Genomic DNA, 21508 nt, shown 5'->3' with positions numbered 1-21508 from the left:
TGATAGTTTTGTTGAGTAAACATAGAGTCCTTTCAGCTGGTACTATTTAAACTTTTCATAAATTTCCTTCTTTACTCTCACAATAATCAGTGCCTTCCAAATAAGAAGTTTTGGATAAAAGATCTAGATCAGAATGAATTTCCTCATAAACAAAATATAAATGACTGTTTCAGGCAAAATAAAGGCCAATAGCTATTTCAGACTAATTTTGAAGGAATATGCATCTTATGATACCTCAGGATTAATGTATACATGGAAAAACATTCATATTTCTTAAACTGATCATAAAGCTGACAGGTACAAAAATGGGCCACCTTCCAGCCCCGTCTTCCCAATTCTCAATTACAGATGTCTTAATTTTTATGTGTGCCATGGGCCCTTCAGCAATCTTGTGAAAACTGTGAACCATTCCTCAAATATATGTGACTACAAAAGGAAAACTTATGTTGAAATCTATTATTAAAACATTACACAAATTTGCAATATGAAATGCATATGCATCTTTATTAAAACAAGCCCTAGGAGTGGGACTAATAGCTACATAATTTGAAATGATGAGCAAAATTAATATTCAAGATGAAAAAATTATGGTTTCATCTATAACTGTAAAATGAGATTTTAAAATTTGTAATTTTTATGAGCAACAAAGTCACAAGTGCTGCTAATACCATCCTAATCTATTGCCATGGTTAGTGAAAGATAAACACATAATTTTTCCTTCCTCTATGTTCACAACCCCCTAAATTTTACACACGGATCCCTTGGAGGACCATGGACTCTACATTAGGATAACCTGAGCCCAGTGACTCTTGCCACTGCTTCTACTTGTATTCGACCACTAGAGAGGTGCACTGGGGTCATGGTCAGTCATCATCATGCATACATGTACACGGGATCCTCAGAAGCAATGGTGTCAGCAGAACCACACACAAACCCCACCATGTCACTGCCCGTGATCCCAGCATCTGAACACTGTCACCTTAGAGGGGTCACTCTGTGTCAGTTCAGTGCTTTCTTCAGCTGGGAAGTCTGCCTCCGGCAGTGATAACAAGAACTAATTCATAGCAGAATGTGTTCATTGTTCTCCATGATGTCATTTGCCAAATGAAAGAAATGGTTCTAGAATATCCTCTATGCTTATTTACCAAAACTTTATATGCTTGGTCTTCACTGTCAGGATATCATGTTCCATACATTTCCTTCTTCTGGGGGTGAAAAAAAAAAAGGAACTTCCATATCTCCAGCTAAAATGTGTGCTCAAAATCCACATTTCCATGTAGATGTCTAAAACTGGATTATTCTCTTCTCCCCAAAACCAGTTTCTCCTCCTGACTTTGACTTTTCTCCTCCTAACTTGTACAGTCATCTCAGACTTTACAGCCACCACATTGGCTTCCCAGACTCCACTCCCAAACATCCTTCAGTCTCCCTCTTTATTCCATTTTCATTTCTACCATGTTCATTTACAGCCTAGCCTGGATTCACTGTTACCCTTGTTCCTGCCTCTCACTACTCAGATCCATTCCATATACACTGCTTCAACTTAATTTTCCCAGAAGGCAACTCTAATGAACCTTTTATCCTGTTCAGAAATCTTCAGTGGCTCCCTTTTTTCTACTGAACTAAATGCAGACTTTGCCCTACAAGCCTCTCCTCAACTTGGCTTCAGACTCCCAATACAGCCACCTGTTTCACCCTGTTCTGCAAACTTTGGTGACTTTTGTTCCATGAAAAAGAGATCAAATAGTTTGCCTCATTCATATTCTGGCTTGCTGCCTTTCACATTTTGTACCCTCCTTCTAGGATATGTTTCTCCAGAAATTTCTCTTGTTGGAAACCTACTCTTCCTTCAAAGACCATCTCAAGCACTATCTTTTTTTGGAAAACTTCTTGATGTGCTCCCACCTTTCCCAACTAAATAGAATTTCTCCCCAGTTTCAGCCTCTATAGCATTTTTCTTAGCATTTTTCTGCCCCTGCCTTTCATTATGATCCGATGTGTTCACTTTGCCCACCTCACTAGATTTTGATTCCTAATGATAAGAATTTGTAGGCCATTCCTGCAAATCCATTTTTGCATAGGAATTATTTCAATACAATTGAAAACATGTATTGAGTACTCATTGTAAAAGGCACTGTGCCAAAGACTACCAGAGGTACAAGGATAAATTAAAATAGCATTCAAATATTGACGAAGAAGGAACTAGCAATAGGTGTGTTTTGAACACAGACATAGAGATTATAAAACTGCCATTGGGATGCTCTTGAAGGAGGAAAATATCTTGATGATTAAATAATCATCTGCTTGCTTTTCCAAGTGTTTTCTGGTAAATCTGGACTTGCTGGGGAAGGGGAGGGAATATCCAGATAACAGCTACTCACCAGAGGAGAACATATGTCGCTGTCATCTGATTCCACATCATCCTCCTAACTACCTTAGTGATCCCTATATTTCACTTTCTCAGTTGTAGTTAGGAATCAGGTAGGCATACTGGATTTTGGCCACTAGTTTGCAAATTCCAGTCCATTAGTACCAACTTAAAATACACTCCACAGTATCCTGAATCATTAGATGCATGAATCAAAAGTATCATGATGCCAGACACACTTTGGGAGGCTGGGGTGTGAGGATCCCTTGGGGCCAAGAGTTCAAGACCAGCCTGAACAACATAGTGAAACCCTGTCTCTACAAAAAAAAAAAAATTTTTTTAATGAAATTAGCCAGTCCTACTGGCCTGTGCCTATAGTCCCAGCTACTCAGGAGGCTGAGGTGGGAGTGTGGCTTGAGCCTTAGGAGTTCAAGGTAAAAGTTACAATGAGCTATGAATGCACTACTGCACTCTAGTCTGGTCAACAGAGAAACACCCTATTTCTAAACATTGAAAAATGAAAAATAAAAAAGCATGATGAATTATTAACATCGTGTACTAGGTTTTCTCCACTAACAGGCTGTTTACTCTTTGAGGCTTCTGTTTAGAATGACAATTCCTTCTCCCTCAGTTTGAGGAGATAGACAAGTGTCTCCCTGGGCCAAAAACGTTACCACCATTCTCATCTTTGCATGTTTATTCAGTAGCACTGTGTACAGGCTTGGACTACACAGTGCTTAGGTTCTCTTTCTGCTACACAACCTTGGATGAGCTACAAATGTTAATTCTCAGTTTACATATCTGTAAAATGGTGATTGTAATATTTTTACTCCATAAATTTCTGGGGATAACATAGAGATAATGAATAATGTAAGGAGATGAGGAGACTGCATATAAAAGGGCTTAACACATTGTCCAGCTTACAGGAACCTCCCTATGAATTATTTTCAGCATAGAAAACATGAGCAATTATGAACTGCTTCTCCAGTCCCATGTTGGGATAAATATAAGGAAACGAGGAAAAGATGGGGTCAACAAACTTTTTCTCTAGAGGGTCAGATAGATAGTATATATTTAAGTCCTGTGGGCCTTACTATCTCTGTTGTAACTACTCAGTTCTGCAGTCATAGCATGGAAGCAGCCATAGACAATACATAAATGAATGAGTGTGACTGTGTGCCGATAAAACCGTATTTATACAAACAGGCATTAGGAGCCAGATTTGTCCTGTAGGCATAATTAGCCAAACTCTGGCCATACTGCCCAAACCCTGGCCTTTGGAAACTTCTAGTCAGGTGTGGTGGTAAGATTTGTAAGACTTTTCAGGGGAAGCAAGGAGGAGTCAGGGACTAACTTCTACGTCAGCCAGAGGAGCATAGAAACTTGGTATTTTAAGACAGCTTACTGTATGAATTTCCCAGAGATGAACATAAGTAAAAATATGCCCTAGAGCAAGTAGCTCAAGTTTGTTTTTTAATCTGGCATTTCAAAATAAGTAACTTCAGCTTTCAAACAGAACCTTTCCTTTCAGTACACGTTTTCCTCAGAAACTCAGCTCTCCCCTTGATCCTAGAAGTTACACATTTCTAGGAATAAAAATGTCTGTAGGTTAATAGGAAGACAATGCCTGATCCTGACTTCTGTTCCCTATCCTTATATATGAATAGACAGAGCTGAGAAGTCATTTCTCCTGCAGTTTGACTAGAAGGAAATGGAAAGTGCATGGTAGCAGAGGAAATCATTTACTTCCTTTTTTATTCTCATTATTAATATGTGATCATATTACTAATAATATAAAGGAATAGCAAATGAGAATCCATGAGCAATATCAGACCCTGAAAATGAGCCAGTGGCTAAGTAACAGCCACTTAGGGTACTTGACAGTTTAGTAAAGTTGCCAAACAGGAGACAGACTCTGCTCCTTTGAAAGAAGGGTGACTGCAGCGTGTGTTCCCCACATAGGAGAGCCAGAACATACTTTCTGGGACTTTCTCAGGATCGTTGCTTGGGAAGGAAGTTGTATGAGAAATTCGCAAATTTTTAGATGTTAACATTTAAATGCAGCATGCCACAAAGACAACCTTTTTTTTTAATCAATAAAGTTGCAGGGGAGCCCCATTTGCACTGTATATCATATTGTATTTTGATATCCAAAACAGCTTCTCTCTTCCAGAGTTTTTATGAATTAATGTCTGCCAATTTAATGGGCCTGGTGCTTTATTCATTAGAAGCAAGAAATTAAGTCTGTGATAATAAGGCAAGGTTCTTATCAGATTTCTCTCTTTTTTTGTTTTACAGTTTTCTCCTTGTCTTTGGTTGCTTGATTTTGTCAGTGTTTTCTACCATCCCTGAGCACACAAAATTGGCCTCAAGTTGCCTCTTGATTCTGGTAAGTGAAACATGAGCAAGAATGTACCTGAATGTTATATAAGAACTGCCTGTAACATTTATATTATGCATATTATCCCACAATAAAATCCATCTCAAAAAGAGTTACTGCGAAATATAAAAGTTTCAAAGATTACTGAAACATTCGCCCACCAATTTAACATGTCGTCAGTCCTTAGAAATATATAGAGATGTTCAGGATTGCTATTACACAGCAATATCTTGTGTTATAGATATAAATAGAAGGCAATTTTAGAAAGCACTTTTAAGTATGTTTATCTATGCTAATAAACAAATTGTAAGAAGAGTCAGTATCTATGAGGCCTCTCACTATATTGTGAAAGACTATAGGGTAGAGTGCATTTTCCAATAACTAATTTGGCAGTAGCTAAATATAATTGGCCAAGAACTATGAACATATGGCACCTCATAAGAAAATAGAAGGCTCCTTCATGCTCTTTTCAGCCAACAGACTGCATTATGAGTTTTGCTGCTAATGCAGTTACCTGGTGATAAATTCTGCAGTTTGCTCTGTTTGCATTATGCTGTCAATCCTCAGCCACAAAGAATTGCTCAATTCACTTTAAAATGGAAAAAGACCCCAAGATATTTTTATCCAAATTATTCTTAGCCTTTTAAGCTCTCATACTTTCTATTACACCTAACCTATAGCACTTTATACTCAAATCACATCTGATTGAAAGTTTGGTTCATTGTTCAACTATTTTGACCCACTCACTTTGTCCAAAATTATCAGATTTGACAGTCTTAGAGCTGTTTGAATGAACTACAAACTGGAACAACTCACTGTTTCTGTAAAGCCTAGGGGTATACAGACACAGGGGGAGGAAAACAGTAAGATGGTTTATGTGCCGTAATAAGCAGAGATTGATCATGTTACAGCAATAAATATTGAATATGAAAAAAATGTTTCTACCATGAAGATGGAAACTGAAAGTTTCAACTCATATAACCTGAGAGAAGGGGGCAGATGTTTTCCTACCTTTGGTTTCAGATGGCTAGTTTGTACTTAAGGTTGCTAAGACATCATCAAGTCTTTCCGTGCAATATCAAGGAGAACTCATTTTGAATCTGTAATAAATCTCTCTCAATTCATTTGCATACAGACTGTGCTCCAGCAGCATATTGCTCATGTTAAGGTTACCATCTTAAAACCCAAGGTAGCGAACAGATAGACCAAAGAGCACGTCAGAGGTCTGTTCCATTTCCAAGCTTTCCCTTTGGGTAGAAAGCAAGCGTTTAACCTTGTCTACCCTTTTGATAACAACAAATGATCTGAGCCCAAGGGCTAAGGTACGGCTGGTCCACATATAGAACTACAACCAGGAATTTTAGACTGAAAATATAAATCTGATTTTTAAACTTGGAAACAAAAAACTGGATCTACTGCATGACCAATGATACATATTAGGAATAAATCAATCATTAGGAATCTCATGTAAACATTTGTTTCAGATTAGGAATCTCATGAAAAGGTTTGTTTCAGATCCAGGTCAAGAATCCAAAATGTTAGATTTACATCCTCCAAATCTCTGAAATATAAATTCTGTCATTGCTAATGAATTTCTAAATAGTCCAAAGAAACCCATGTAATTACAATGTCTAAAACTGATTCATTTCTTGACTTTTATTTTTTTATTTTAATTTATTTATTTAACTTTAGGTGCATACTATATCTGGCATTTCTCCCCATGTTATCCCTCCTCACCCTCCCCTCCCTCCCCACCCCCCACTGTCTCTCCCCTACTCCCCCCAACTGTCCCCAGTGTCTGATGCTCCTCTCCCTGAGTCCACGTGTTCTCATTGTTCAACACCTACCTGTGAGTGAGAACATGTGGTGTTTGGCTTTCTGTTCTTATGTCAGTTTGCTGAGAATTATGGTTTCCAGATTCATCCAAGTCCCCACAAAGGACACTAACTCATCGTTTTTTATGGCTGCATAGTATTCCATGGTGTATATGTACCACATTTTCTTTGTCTAGTCTATCATTGATGGGCATTTGGGTTGGTTCCAGGTCTTTGCTATTGTACACAGGGCTGCAATGAACATACTTGTGCATGTGTCTTGATAGTAGAAAGATTTTTAGTTCTTTAGGTATATGCCCAGTAATGGGATTGCTGGGTCAAATAGAATGTCTATTTCTAGATCCTTAAGAAATTGCCACACTGTCTTCCATAGTGGTTGAACTAATTTACACTCCCACCAGCTGTGTAAGAGTGTTGCTATTTCTCCACATCCTCTCCAGCATCTGTCTCCAGATTTTTTAAAGATTGCCATTCTAACTGGCATGAGATGGTATCTCAATGTGGTTTTGATTTGCATTTCTCTAATGATCAGTGGTGATGAGCATTTCTTCATATGTTTGTTGGCCTCATATATGTCTTCTTTTGAAAAGTGTCTGTTTATAACCTTTGCCCACTTTTGAATAGGGTTGTTTGTTTTTTTTTCTTGTATATCTGTTGTAGTTCTTTGTAGATTCTGGTTATAGGCCCTTTGTCAGATGGGTAGATTGCAAAAATTTTTTCCCATTCTGTTGGTTGCCAATTCACTCTAATGATGGTTTCTTTTGCCGTACAGAAGCTCTGAATTTTAATTAGATCCCATTTGTCTATCTTGGCTTTTATTGCCATTGCTTTTGGTGTTTTAGTCATGAAGTCCTTGCCTATGCCTATGTCCTGGATGGTTTTGCCTACATTTTCTTCTAGTGTTTCTTGACTTTTAAAACCTGTTGAATAGTGAACAATGGATCAGAGTTTAGTAACTAGAGTGCATTTAGTAGAAAATAAAAATGTAGATGTCAGTCTTGAATGCTTTCAGATTTAGCAAAATAGAAATGAGTTCCTCTATGCAGAGACCTTTGTTTTGAGCAATGTAGTTAGTGCTACAGATAGATATACACAGAAACCTATTGCAACAAATCTTTCCATAGGGAGAGGGTTTGTTAACCCTACTGTCTTTGTGCTATAGTGATACATTGTGAAGGTATATTCTTAAAACCCACCTAGAAATACGCAGACTGCATTGCAGAGCTAAGATTTACTGATGATATTCTTCACCAATGTTTTCTCCAAAATCTGTATTTTACTTGGACAAAAAATTCAAATACAGTCTTTGCTTTACTTTTTCTTTAGCTAGGAATTAATAAATTAGGAAAGCATTAATATTTTAATTATTTTTCATAATGAGTTAACATAGTATATGCTAAAAATTCAATCAGTTGTAGAAGATTGGGAAAAGTCACTCATTAAGATGATAAATCTTATGATTTAAGGAATCTCTTATTTACTACTTTTTAACATGTATTTTTGTGACATTACTATGATTTTAAAGTCACAGAACTCATAGAACACAATTCTGATTAGCAGTAAAGTTCCCAAGATGAGACATAACGAATTACCATTCAAAAGAAGAAAAGGGATTGTCATTCAAACAGTAATAGGAATAGCTTTTAAAATGTTTGCAAGGCCAGGCACAGTGGCTCATGCCTGTAATCGCAGCACTTTGGGAGGCTGAGACAGGCAGATCACTTGAGGTCAGGAGTTTGATACTGGCCTGGCCAACACAGTGAAAGCTTGTCTCTATTAAAAAATACAAAAATTAGCTGAATGTGGTGGCACACACCTGTAATCCCAGCTACTTGCGAGGCTGAGGCAAGAGAGTAGCTTGAACCCAGGAGGCAGAGGTTACAGTGAGCCGGGATTGCATCACTGCACTCCAGCCTGGGCGACAGGGCAAGACTCCATCTCAAAAATAAATAAAACAAAAAATAAAATGTTTGCAAAAATGTACAATAAGTCCACATTTGTTCACTTTTTGTGTACACTGTTGATGTGTAAAGATGACACCAGAGGTGTAAATTTATAACTATGTATAAATCCTATATCAGAACTGTGTATTTTTTCATAACTTCTGTTCCTTTTGGTTTTTTTTTTTTAACATTTTAAAATATGTTCAGAGATTTCCTAGAATTCTATTTCTGTGCAAGTAAAAGGCACTCACATTTGTGACAGGGAGCACACCACAGGCAAACCTGGCTCATAGTCAGAGCCCTCTTTGACACTCCTTTTCCACCTAATTATTCCCTTGAGGGCACCAGCATATTAGGTGCAGGCCATCCCTTTAGACATGTCTCACTTGCCTCCTGGGGCCCCCATAAAGACATTATCTGTCCATCTCACATCCCAAAGGGATATCTCCCCTCACTTCCATCCAGAATGGCACTGCCAACGCTCTTGTAAACTTGTAACTTCATTAACTTGCCTTTGTTAAAAGCCAAATGAATACCTGTGTTAATTTGCTCATTTATTCTTTTCAGTTGTGGCAACTGAGGTTTCAGTCTGTACACCAGATTCCTTCTCTCCATAGAAACAGTGGAGCATAGACTTAAGAATGTGATACAGACTATAGTTGGGCTCCATGAATTCAAATTTCACACCTATCCTGTTTTAACTATGTGATTTGGAAAATCACTCCACTGTGCCTTAGTTTTCTCATCTGTTAAAAGTGAATAGGAGGATTCTAGAAGAAAGAGTAGGAAGCACCGGGAGTCTGTCTCCCTACCTAAACAGCAATTGCACTGGCAGAATTTAATGTAATTCAGTGGATGGAACTCTGGAATCTATTGAATGTTTGCAGCCTTCAGAGGAAGGCTTAGATGGTAAATTGCAGTTAATTTTGGTCCACTTCAGCTCTTAACACAGTGATAGCTACCCATGCCCTACACCCAGTCCCATTGTAGGCAGCTGTGCACATGTTCCAGGAGGGACCTGAACATAGCTTGTAAGAGCCAGGATGGGCAAAAAGAACCCTGTCCTCCAAACGTCAGAAATCTGACCTCTGATGACTAATTGCTGCTTCTGATCACAGAGGCGCAGACAAAAGATGTGGCAGCCATTGTTGTTGCACCTTCCCCCATTGCTGTAAGTCCTTCCCCCACCAGCAGAAGTGACTTCCAGGGGATTAAAAGCATCCTCCCCACATCCTTCATTTTTCTTTTTTCCTATTTTGGAATACAATGTATAAATATGTGATTATATGACATTAATAACTGAAAGGAGTAGGGATAGAGATGTAAAGGAACAGAGTTTTTGTATGCCATTAAAGTTAAACTGGTATACATTCAAATTAGAGTGTTATAACTTTAGGATGTTAATTTAATTCCCATGACAACCACAAAGAAAATAGCTATAGAATATACACAAGAAGAAGTGAGAAAGAAATTCAAACATTTCACTACAAAAAAAAATCAGCTAAACACAAAGGAAGGTAGCAATGCAGGAAATGAGAGACATAAAAGCTATAAAGTATATATAAAACAAAGAGTAAAATGATGAAAGCATATCCTTATCAGTAATTACTTTAAATGTAAGTGGATAAAAGTTTCTAATCAAAAGACAGAGATTGGCAGAATGGATAAAAATACATGATTCAACTATGTATATGCTGAGTTCAAGAGACTTACTTTAGATTCAGAGACACAAATACATTGACAGTAAAAGGGTGGAAAAGATATTTTATGCAAATAGTAAACAAAAGAGAGCAGGGGTGGCTATACTAATATCATACAAAATAGACTTTAAATCAAAAAAGTTATGAGAGACAAAGAAGGGCATTATATGTTAATAAAAGGTTTAATACAACAAGAAGATATAATAATTATAAACATCTATGCACCTAATAACAAGTCATAAAATACAGAAGCAAAAATTGACAGAATTAAAGGGAGAAATAGATAGTTCTACAATAATAGTTGGAGAATTCAGTACCCCACTCTCAATGGATAGAACAACCAGACAGAAGATAAGTAAGAAAATAGAAAACACAGTAAACCAACTAGGTCTAACAGACATATACAGAACACTCTACCCAATAACAATAACATAAACATTCTCCTCAAGCACACAGGGACATTTTCTAGGACAGGCCAGTATGTTAGCTACAAATTAAATCTCAATGATTTTGAAAGATGTACAGTACACAAAGTATTTTTTCCAACCACAATGGGATGAAGTTAAATACTAATAACAGAAATAAAACTGGAATATTCAAAACTTTAACAGCATACTTTTTTTTTTTTTCCTGAGACAGAGTCTCACTTTGTGACCCAGGCTGGAGTGCAGTGGTGGGATCTTGGCTCACTGCAACCTCTACTTCCTAGGTTCAAGTGATCCTCCTGCCTCTCAGCCTCCTGAGTAGCTGGGACTACAGGCGCATACCACCACTATCAGCTAATTTTTGCATTTTTAGTAGAGACAGGGTTTCACCATATTAACCAGGCTGGTCTTGATCTCCTGACCTCAAGTGATCCACCCTCCTTGGCCTCCCAATGTGCTGGGATTCAGACATGAGCCACCATGGCAGGCCTAAATAGCATACTTTTAAACAACGAATGGGTCAAAGAAGAAGTCTTAGAAATTAATGAAAACAAAACACAACCTACCAAAACCTATGGGACACAGTGAAAGCTGTGCTAAAATTAAAATTTTTAACTATAAATGCTTACATTAACAAAAAAAAAATCTCAAATCAGCAACTTCATCTTACAAGGAATTATAAAAAAAGAATACATTAGACCCAAGCTAGCCAGAACAAAGGAAACAATAAACATAGATAAATGAAATAGAGACTAGAAAAACAAGAAAGAAAATCAATAAACCAAAAGTTGGCTGTCAGAAAAGGTTGACAAAACAGACTAACCTTTAGATAAATGAACTAAGGAGAAAGAATACTCGAATTAATAAAATCAGAAGTGAAAATGGGAACATTGCTACTGATTCTACAGAAATAAAACGGACGATAAAAGAGTACCATGAACAATTGTATGCCAATACATTGAATATCTAGATGAAATGGACGAATTTGTGGAAACACAAAACCTACCAAGACTAAATCACAAAGAAATGAAATGGAATAGAGCTGTAACTAGTAAGGAGGTTATCAATAATCTTTCAACAACAACAAAAAAGCCCAGGATCCGATGGCTTCACTAGTGAATTCTAACAAACATTTAAAGAACTAGTACCAATCCTTCCAAAACTGTTCCAAAAAAATAAAGAGGAAGGAACACTTCCTAATTCTATGAGACATTACTTTGATGCCAAAGATAAAAGAAAAAGAAAATTATAGACCATTATTTCTTCTGAACATTAGTGTAAAAATCATCAACAAAATGCTAGTATATTCAGCAGCATATTAAAAGGATTTTGTACCTTGGCCAAAGGGGATTTAGTCGTTCAGTGAAAGAATGGTTCAACACACAAAAATCGATCAATGTTATAGGCCACATTAACAGAATGAAGGGGAAAAGCCACATAATCACATAATTATTTCAATTGATGCCAGAAAAGGCATTTGAAAAAATCCAATACCCTTTTATGATTAAAAAAATATACTCCACAAACTAAGAATAGAAGGAAACTACCTCAACATGATAAAAGCCACATATGAAAAACCCACAGCCAACATCATACTCAAAGGTGAAAGACTAAAAGTTTTTTCTCTAAAATCAGGAAGAAGGCAAGGATGTCTGCTTTTGCCACCCCTATTCGACAAGGTACTAGAAGACTGTACTAATTGCTAGCTACAGCAATTAGGCAATTATTAAATAATAGAAATAAAAGGCATCCAAATTGAAGAAGTAAAATTATCCCTGTTCACAGACGATGTGATCTTATATGTAGAAACCCTTAAAAAAAATTTTTTTTAAACTGTAAGAAATAATAAATGAATTCAGCAAAGCAGCAAGATGCAAAGTCAATACATAAAATTGAGTTGCATTTTACCAACAATGAAGAATTTGGAAAGGAAACTATGAAAACAATTCGTTTATAATATCAAAAAAATACTTAGGAATTAGCTTAACCAAGGAGATGAAGAACTTGTACAATGAAAACTACAATAACATTGCTGACATAAAGTAATAAGACATAAATAAGTGGAAACACGTTCCACGTCCATAGTTTTGAGGAATTAATATTGTTAACATGTGCAAAGTGACCTACGATTCAGCGCAGTTCCTCTCAAAATCCCAATGATGTTTTTTGCAGAAACAGAAAAACCCATCCTAAAATTCATATAGAATTTCAAGGGACCACCAAATTGCCAAAACAATTTTGAAAAAGAAGAACAAAGCTGATGGATTCATAATTGTTTATTTTTAAACTAAAGCTACAGTAATCAAAACTGTTATAGGCATAAAGACCAATACATAGACACATGGAATAGAATAGAAAGTCCAGAAATAAACCCACACATATATAGTCAAATGATTTTTGATCATTCAGTGGGGAAAGGGCAGTCTTTTCAACAGATGGTGATGAAAATATTAGATATCCACATGCAAAAGAATGAAACTGGACTCTTACCTAAGACAATACACAAAAATTAACTTGAAATGCATTAAAGACCTAAAACCATAAAATTATTAGAAGAAAGCATAAGGCAAAAGCTTCATGACATTGGATTCGTAAGTGATTTCTTGGACATAACACCAAAGGTATAGGCAATAACAGAAAAAAAATAGAGAAATTGACCCTCATAAAAATTTAAAATTGCTATACATCAGAAGACGGTATCAACAGAGAAAAAAGGCAACATACAGAATGAGAGAAAATATCTGCAAATAACATACCTGATAAGGGGGTTAATATACAAAATATGTAGAGAATTTCTGAAACTCAACAACAAAAAACAACCTGATTCAAAAATGAGCAAAGGACTTGAATAAACATTTATCCAAAAAAAAAAAAGGTACAAATGGCCAATAAGCACATGAAAAAATGCTCAACATTGTTAATCATTAGGGAAGTGCAAATCAAACTACAGTGAGTACCACCTCACACCTGTTAGGAGGGCTACTATCACAGAAACAGAAAATTGCAAACGTTGGCGAGGATGTGGGAAAATGGAACCCTTGTTCGCAATTGGTGGAACTGTGAAATGCTGTAGCCACTATGGAAAACAATACAGCTTTTTTTCCTCAAAAAATTAGAAATAGAATTATCATACGATGCAGCAATTCCACTTCTGGATGTATGCAAAAAAAAAAAAAAAAAAAAAAAAAACACTGACAGCGAGGTTGCAAAGAGATGTGTACACCCATGCACCCATGTTCGTGGCAGCATTATTCATAATAACTGAAATGTGGAAGCAACTCAAGTGTACACTGACAAGTGAGTGGAGAAGCAAAATATGGCATATACATATAAAAAAATTACTCAGCCTTAAAAAGGAAGGAAATTCTGACATATACTTCAACATGGATTAATGTTGGGGACATTGTGGCAAGTAAAATATGCCAGCCACAAAAAGAAAAATAATGTATGATTCCACTTATATGAGATACCTAGAATAGTGAAAAAATTGTAGAGACAAAGTGGAATGGTTGTTGCCAGGGGCTCTGGGGAGTAGGGAATAGTGAGTTATTGTTTAATAGATAGATAGAGGAAGAAAAGAGTTATGGAGATAGGGGGTGGTGTTGGTTCTATAACATTATGAATGCATTTAATACCACTAAACTAGACTTTAAAATAGTTAAGCTATAAATGTTATGTTATATATATTTTACCACAATAAAAAAAATTGAGAAAACATTTTTTAAAAATTAAATGAGCATTAGGAAAAATAGCTAATGCATACTAGGCTTAATACCTAAGTGATGGGTTGGTAGGTGCAGCAAACCACAATGGCACATGTTTACCTATGTAACAAACCTGCACATCATGCTAATGTACCCTGAAACTTAAAAATAAAAGTGAAAAAAATAATAAATGAAATTTAAAACTACAGAAAAAGTGGTTAATAGTATACCCTACTTTGTAAGGCTGACGTGGAAATTAGATAAATTCAAGTGCTTGGGACTGGGCCCAACAGAGAGAAAACTCTTGGAAAGTTAGCAAATATGATCATCACGGGATCTTCCACGTATAATGGAGACCTCATAGGGACAGAAGTACAGGTGAACTGTGGAATATTTGAAAATGCTACACTTGAGAAAATATTATATTTTATAATAGAAAACAAGTATCTGTATAAGAGTTTTCTCACCACAAACACTTAATTACAGAAGCTTGCTACATAAACATGTTCACTGAAAGTGACTCAGTGGTATACATTCCACGTGCAGCATGTGTTGACAATAGCCACTTATTTCTGATGACTGATGAAATCGATTGTTGCAGCTTTTTGGTAAATATGTCTGACGACAGTGTTTGTGGCTTTATATCTCTTCTCTCATGTCTGCCTCTGCTGAGTGACACATTGGGCAGGGATAACTCCAGATCTGATGGACTTGCTTGCTGTGCCATCACCCTGGTGATAAAATTTATGAACTCAAGAACATGTATGAAACTATGTGTCCACATTCCTAGGACAGTGAAAAGCTGGTGTTAATTTCCTGTATTTGGTGACTCCATCAAAAACGAAAGGGAGCCAGCATTTTTTGAGTACCCTTCATTTATTAGGCTTATTGATTTCTTATTAAAAAATAAATAGAACTGACAATGTTAAGTATCTCCTCCCATTTTCACAAATAGCTAAAGAAGTTGTGCAGAATAACACACCAAGTGTAAAATAACCAAGATTCCAGCCTAGGCCTGTCTGAGAAAAAGCCTAGGGGGAATTCAGAGCATCCCACTGCCTGTCATTCTCTTGCTTCTTTCAGGGCTGACAAGTCTACCTAAATGCATATGCCAGAACCCAATGAAGCACTCTGTCTAAGGCTTCTTTTTGTTCCATATATGCCAAGTGAGGCTTACAATACTTTTACTTAGGATGTTATGCTTTCATAAAAAGTTCCACTTACCAAGTCATCACAAATGAGCATATCAATTCATACCACTAAAAATTCTTTGTACTGAGAATTCTAAATTCCATTTTGTAAATAATCAAGAGCCTGATTCATGGGGTAAATAGTCAAGTGTAAAATGTCATCTTCTAGTCCCAGGTCATTTTGTTCAGGTGAGCATCACACTGTTGAAAAGAGTTCTCCTGTTTCCAGGTGAGGCTATTGAGGAAAGTTTGTTTGGTTTGTTTTGATTTGATTAGCCAGAGGTTGTATGTTTTAGTATTGTATTTCCCGCCTTTTTGAGAACAATACTATTTGGAGTGCATTTCCTCTCTGTTGAATAACTTCTTGCCTTCCAGATTAATTTTAAAGTATTTATTTTAAGTTTTTAGATGAAAATTGTCCATCATATTGAGAACAGAAAACTCCTGCATTTAATGAAAATGATGCATATTATTTGCAAAATTCTTATTGCAGGTCATCATTTCTAAAATTACCCACCCATAAGCAATAAAAGGAATGCCACTATCAATTTTAGCAAGATAAGAGCCTGTCTTGGTGTATTTGCTCCTGTACCCTCCTGTTGTGCTAGAAAGACTCCGAAGTACAGACGGATCGTGCTCAGCATCTGGATGAGTACCCATACATGTGGTCAAATATCCAGGCTTTCCCAAACATCCAGATGTTTGCCAGCTTCTACATATGCGTATTTGCTCCTTATGCTTCAGGTAGCAAAGTAAACATGAGTTTATTGTTTCCTTGCACAGTGACTCTGCTCCTGAAATGTGTACAAACTCAATTTAGGCAGGTCTAATTATATCTTAAATGCACTACTGGAGCTTACTATTTAAAGAAAATCCATAGGGAATTCTTTTGTAAAGTGAAGCATCCCCTTAAAAAGGTAATAACAACTACATAATTAACTTGTTACACGTTTGTTTTCTTTTTTAATGTGGGTACATGCATTTTTAATTGCCGTATAACTATTCACTATATATATAACATGGTATTGCAGAATTAGAGATGTTGTTGCCACTTCCTATCTACCAGTATTAACAGGGGAGGGAAAAAGTCATCCACAAGCACATTTACCAGTCCTTACAAAGTAGAAAGGTTTGCACATGAAATTGTATGGATTTGATATAGAATGAGTTGACAGTAGTCTTTACATTTAAAACTTCTGGTATTAAACATTGTAAGTGAGGATGACAGAGTGTAAGGATGAGAATCCACTTGAGGATATTAAATCTTACGTTTGTAAAGGCAGTGTCAAGAGTATGAGATATGAAGCCGTCAGATATGAGGAATGAGTGATGCTTCTTTAGATTTATCGCATCCTATAATTTACTGAAGAAAGCTCTCAGAATATCCCAATGAACACTGAAAACTGCAATTATTTTCCTTTGCTTTTCTTTCATCAAGGAAAATGCAAATAAACTCTAAAATGATTCATAGAAACTAACGACCCTCGTCAATCTGCCCATGACTGAAAAGAAAAAGCAAGAGTAATTAAACACCTACACTGAATCTTAACAGAGGGATAATAACATAGTAAGTTGCCCTGTAAAAAGTATTTCAGATATTAGAGGACAGAATTTTTCAAGTTAAAGATAATGATTATGCCTGAAAAAAACCATGCCTCTATCTACAATCAAGGAAGGAAATAACTTTCCATATTTTTATGCTAACATTGATATCTAACCGAGTGGTCCAGGCTATACCACAGAACTCTGTACAATTTTGTTTCAAGACCCAGCAGACATCCTTAGAGCTATCAATGAGCCATACTCAACCAGGTCCACACTGATGTTTAGCTCTTATGCCCTTTGAGTTTCAGCAAAGTATATTCAACTGAGAGAAAAAGAGAAACAAGATATTATGATAAACTTTACAGGGTTTCTGGAAGATAAAAGAAGCAAAATGTTTGTTAGTAGAAGGAAGAACACCCTTCCCTTACTATCTTTCCATGCTTTGAATACTTTGATCATTTCCACCATTTGAAACCTGGACCAAATGCCTCCTCCTTCCTGGAATAAACATTCTTTCCTCAGTCCTGTCTACTTGACATTGTATATTCTCCATTACTCATTTATTCAACAAGATTTATGAAGGACCCAATATGGATGAGGCATTCTTTTTTAGGAGCTGAAGATATAACAATGAACAAAACAGCCCAAATCTCTGTTCTCATGGAGCTCATGTTTTTGTGGGAAAGATCTAGAGTAAACAAACAGGAAAATCAATATATTAGATACTACAAGTAAAAGGAAAGCAAGAAAAAGGAATAGGTAATAAAGGAGTGTTTAGATAGTGTGTTTACAGAAGTCCACTGAAAAGGGTGGCAGAGACTTGAATGGAATGAGTTGACGAGGCATGTAAAGATCAGGGAAAAGAACATGCCAGGCAGGTGGAGCTTCAAGGACAAAAGCTTTGGGCAGGAGCATACCTGGTGTGACAAGGAAGGGCCAGAAGATGAGCAACTGAAGGAGGGCAAGCCGGGGATGGGGGAAGTGGAGAAAAATGAGGCACCAATTGAACTGTAAATTTCTTAAGAATAGAATCCAAAGCTGATTCAGTGACAGAACTTAATACAGTAATAGTTGATGGCAAATCATCAGTAAATGGAAGGAGATGGCCCATTAACTATATAATGCTAATATTGACATGTTCATGGAATCATAGAAATGGCACCAAAATTCAAACAAGGTGCAGGACCTGACTTTAGAATGGACTACAGTAGAGAGTAATAGGATAAGGGATTGTAGGGAGCAGGTGAAGTTATTCAAGTAAAACACAGTAGAGCCCTAAACCAAACAGAGACGCCATGAATAGGAAAAGGGCCTGGACTAGAACAATACAGAGAACTTAAAGGTTAAACCAAAACTGTAAGTCCTGTGTAATTGGTCTGTGCCTCCCAGAAATGTCTGGGAGGGCTCTCCTCAACAGGTTAGAAGCATTCCACCCCTTCAGTTACTACACAGCTGCAGGTTACCTGCCTCTTGCCAGACATGGTGTGCTTTGTTCATGGTTCCCATTGGCTCATTGCCTCTCTGATTGAGACCTGCCATCTTGCTCTGGCCTACTTATCCTAACTCTGAATTTCCCACTTGGTCTCTGATCCTGTGGATTTCTAGAGATTTTCATTTATTTCCCTAGGTTCTGCTTACTTCCTCCTCTAATTTTTCCAAGTCCAGTTCCTTAACTCATGCAATTTTAACTCAAATATATATTAAATGCTTCCTATATTTTAACCTGTGTGCTGGGGACTAGAGTCCCAAAAATGAATAAGGCATTGCCCTGCCCTGGAAGAATTTCACGGTCCACAGTATGGTATCTTCTACAACCTCTGACTGACTCCAGAAGAAGAAAATAATCTTGAAATCATGGTGAAATTGCTAAATTAGAAGATGAGAGAGAAATAGGTTAATTCATAATTTTTTAAGTTCCCACTTTAAGACATATCCACATAAGAAAAGGGGTCTATCTCTAAGTCATTTTTTTCTCTTGGAGACCACAAATGAGATGATCAAAAACTAGTTTCAACATAGGTTGCTACTGATCATGCCCATATATTGAATATTGTTTTGGTATGGCACAAAGCCAAAGGCTGGAAGCAATAGTGTAGATCCCACTATTCCCGATGCAGGCATACACACCAGGGGTTACATCTAAAGTGAGAAGACACATCATGCCTCTGCAAAGTAGATTAGAGAAAAATTTTCCAAGCTGTAAATGGCAGCTTGACAAACAACATTACAGGCTGGATTCAATGAAAACGCTGCAGACCTGGCTCCCTCCAGGGCTATAAATCACAATGAATACACAGAACATTAATGGAAAATGGAGAACAGAAAAGAGACTGTGCAAGTGTTACAGGCCCTCCAGCCTTGGCTCACTGAAGACTAATTGAGGGAGATTCAGTGCGGCAAGGGGCATTATGGGAAAACCTGGAAAGCCCTCCTCATGAAAGAACACTGCAGAAGAGTCTTAACAAAGAAATGGAAGCTCCACACTGAAACAGCTTACAGGGGAGACCAGAAGGGTAGAAAGTAAAAGAGGACCACCCCTAGGAGTGCAGGGCAGGAGGGAAGACTCACTCTGGTTCTCACTCCCCACCCCTTACTCTCCTGACGTTATTTTTTAAATCTGGTGAAATTAAGTACAAATAACACCAAATGCAACCTTAAAAGAAAGAGAAATCCCAACGTTTTATGTCGGAGGAGTGTTATGCAGAAGTGAAGAAGAGCTGGGGGGCATTCCTGCCTCTTTGACTTAATGATAATAATGACTGGAGAATTTGTGAGTTATTTACACCTCTATAAATCTGCAGGTTTCTCTGCCTCAGGCAGTTAACCCATCTGCATCTCTGCCTTAGGCTCCTTTCTGAGTTACTTTCTGGTCTTGACCTGTAACCCACAGCAGAGGAGAATTGGATGCCCAGGGGCACTGTAGCCAGTCAGGGTGCGCATACCACTGGCTGAGGCAAGTGGGCTCTGTGATGAGGTTGGGAAGCTTGTCAGTTTGCAGAGTCCAAGAAAGAGTTATGGAGAGCTCTAGGATAGAGGTCCAGCTGTGTCCTTCAACACCCCCCCCACCCCCACTGTCAGGACAAACATTTACTTGAGTCACTTTTGCAGTTTTTTTTATCTTGAGCTGTTTATTAATTCATTTATTCACTCATCAAATATTCACGAAGGACCTACCAAGTATGCTGTGAGCTAGAGGCATGGCATACATTATATAACAGCCGTACACAAAGATACTCATATAGTCCCCATCCCTGTCTGTGATGATTCTTTAAAATTATTTTCCTAGTTAAATCAGGTGGAGAATGTGGGCTACTGTGCAAATACAGTCAATCTGCTACCTTAAGTTTCCCTAATGCAAGTTACCTCACCCACAATTTATGAAATTGTACATACAGTAATGATGTCAATGTAACACAGAAATTAGAGATTATTTTTCTCAAATAATAGCAGCTCAGCATACAACACATTGGCCTACCTGAATGCACCAAGACTGAAGGAATGCAGTACTGCCATGTCCACCTTCTTTATTCTGGATACTTGCTCTTCCTTGGAAGTTACTTAGGCAGCTCTTCCCAGTCTTGTGCAGAAGACACGAACGTAGATGATGAACAAAGTAATCCATCATTAGCATCACCACATTGTATGCAAAGCCAGCACCTCTCTCTACCTGTGACATGTGACAGGGTGACCTTGTCTCCATAATGCAGCAGCCTGAACACTTACTAACATCCCAAGCCAGCAAGCTCTCTTCACCTATGTGTAAGTGAAGGCCAGGATTACTCCAGCATCTCCTTATTAGAATTTGACACGTCTTTTTAACAGTACTTCTATCTTACTAAAATTGTTTTCGTTAGGTCTCTGTTTACAAAGTTTCATAGGTTTAGAATGGTTGGGTCTAATTCTGTTTTTATCATAAGCCCTGTTCTTTTCAGCGTGAAATCTTTCCCTAAACTAGGTTTTCCAGCAATGTATATATGGCATTGTGGCAGGAAAGCCATTCTGCCTTTTCAAAAGCGCGATATATTCTGCATGATAATGCAGTCTTTTCAAGTGAAAGACATCAACAATACAAACTAAGTTTGGGGGTGTCATCTGCAAGTCCCATAAATCAAAAGGATAATAGGATAAAACTTGCAGTAGGTCATTGTTTGGAATACTCTTCATCCAATCAAACTTTTCTGCCCTCCTTTATCCAGCTATATTAAAGATATCTTTAAGCTTTACAAACCTATTTATCAAAAGTTCAAATTTTTAAAATTAGCCTAAATTTTAATAAAGGAAACTATCCAGTAGTTTAGATAGAAAAACAATGTTATATGGTGCTAAACTTAGAAACAAATTCTGCAGCTATTACTATAGAGCAAACAATCTTTTATTAAAAATATAAGATAATCTGATTTAATAATTATAAACTTTCT

The 21508-nt window shown here is 37.1% G+C and overlaps 1 protein-coding gene across 2 annotated transcripts in view; it reads left to right on the top strand.

Moving 5' to 3' along the window:
• The window catches only part of KCNQ5 (potassium voltage-gated channel subfamily Q member 5), a 584724-nt gene that overhangs the window by 363259 nt on the left and 199957 nt on the right, over positions 1-21508 (top strand). For both annotated transcript variants that reach the window (XM_012471828.3, XM_012471827.3), the window contains exon 2: positions 4667-4757. In XM_012471828.3, the coding sequence (XP_012327251.1) occupies positions 4667-4757 (91 nt within the window). The remainder of the gene's footprint in view (positions 1-4666; positions 4758-21508) is intronic.

The sequence above is a fragment of the Aotus nancymaae genome, unplaced genomic scaffold (genome assembly GCF_030222135.1).
Source record: "Aotus nancymaae isolate 86718 unplaced genomic scaffold, 86718_ANA_hifiasm-v0.15.2.pri h1tg000040l, whole genome shotgun sequence".
NCBI classification, from domain to species: domain Eukaryota; kingdom Metazoa; phylum Chordata; class Mammalia; order Primates; family Aotidae; genus Aotus; species Aotus nancymaae.
The sequence above is the reverse complement of the archived record's forward strand: the minus strand, read 5'-3'. Positions and strand labels throughout refer to the sequence as shown.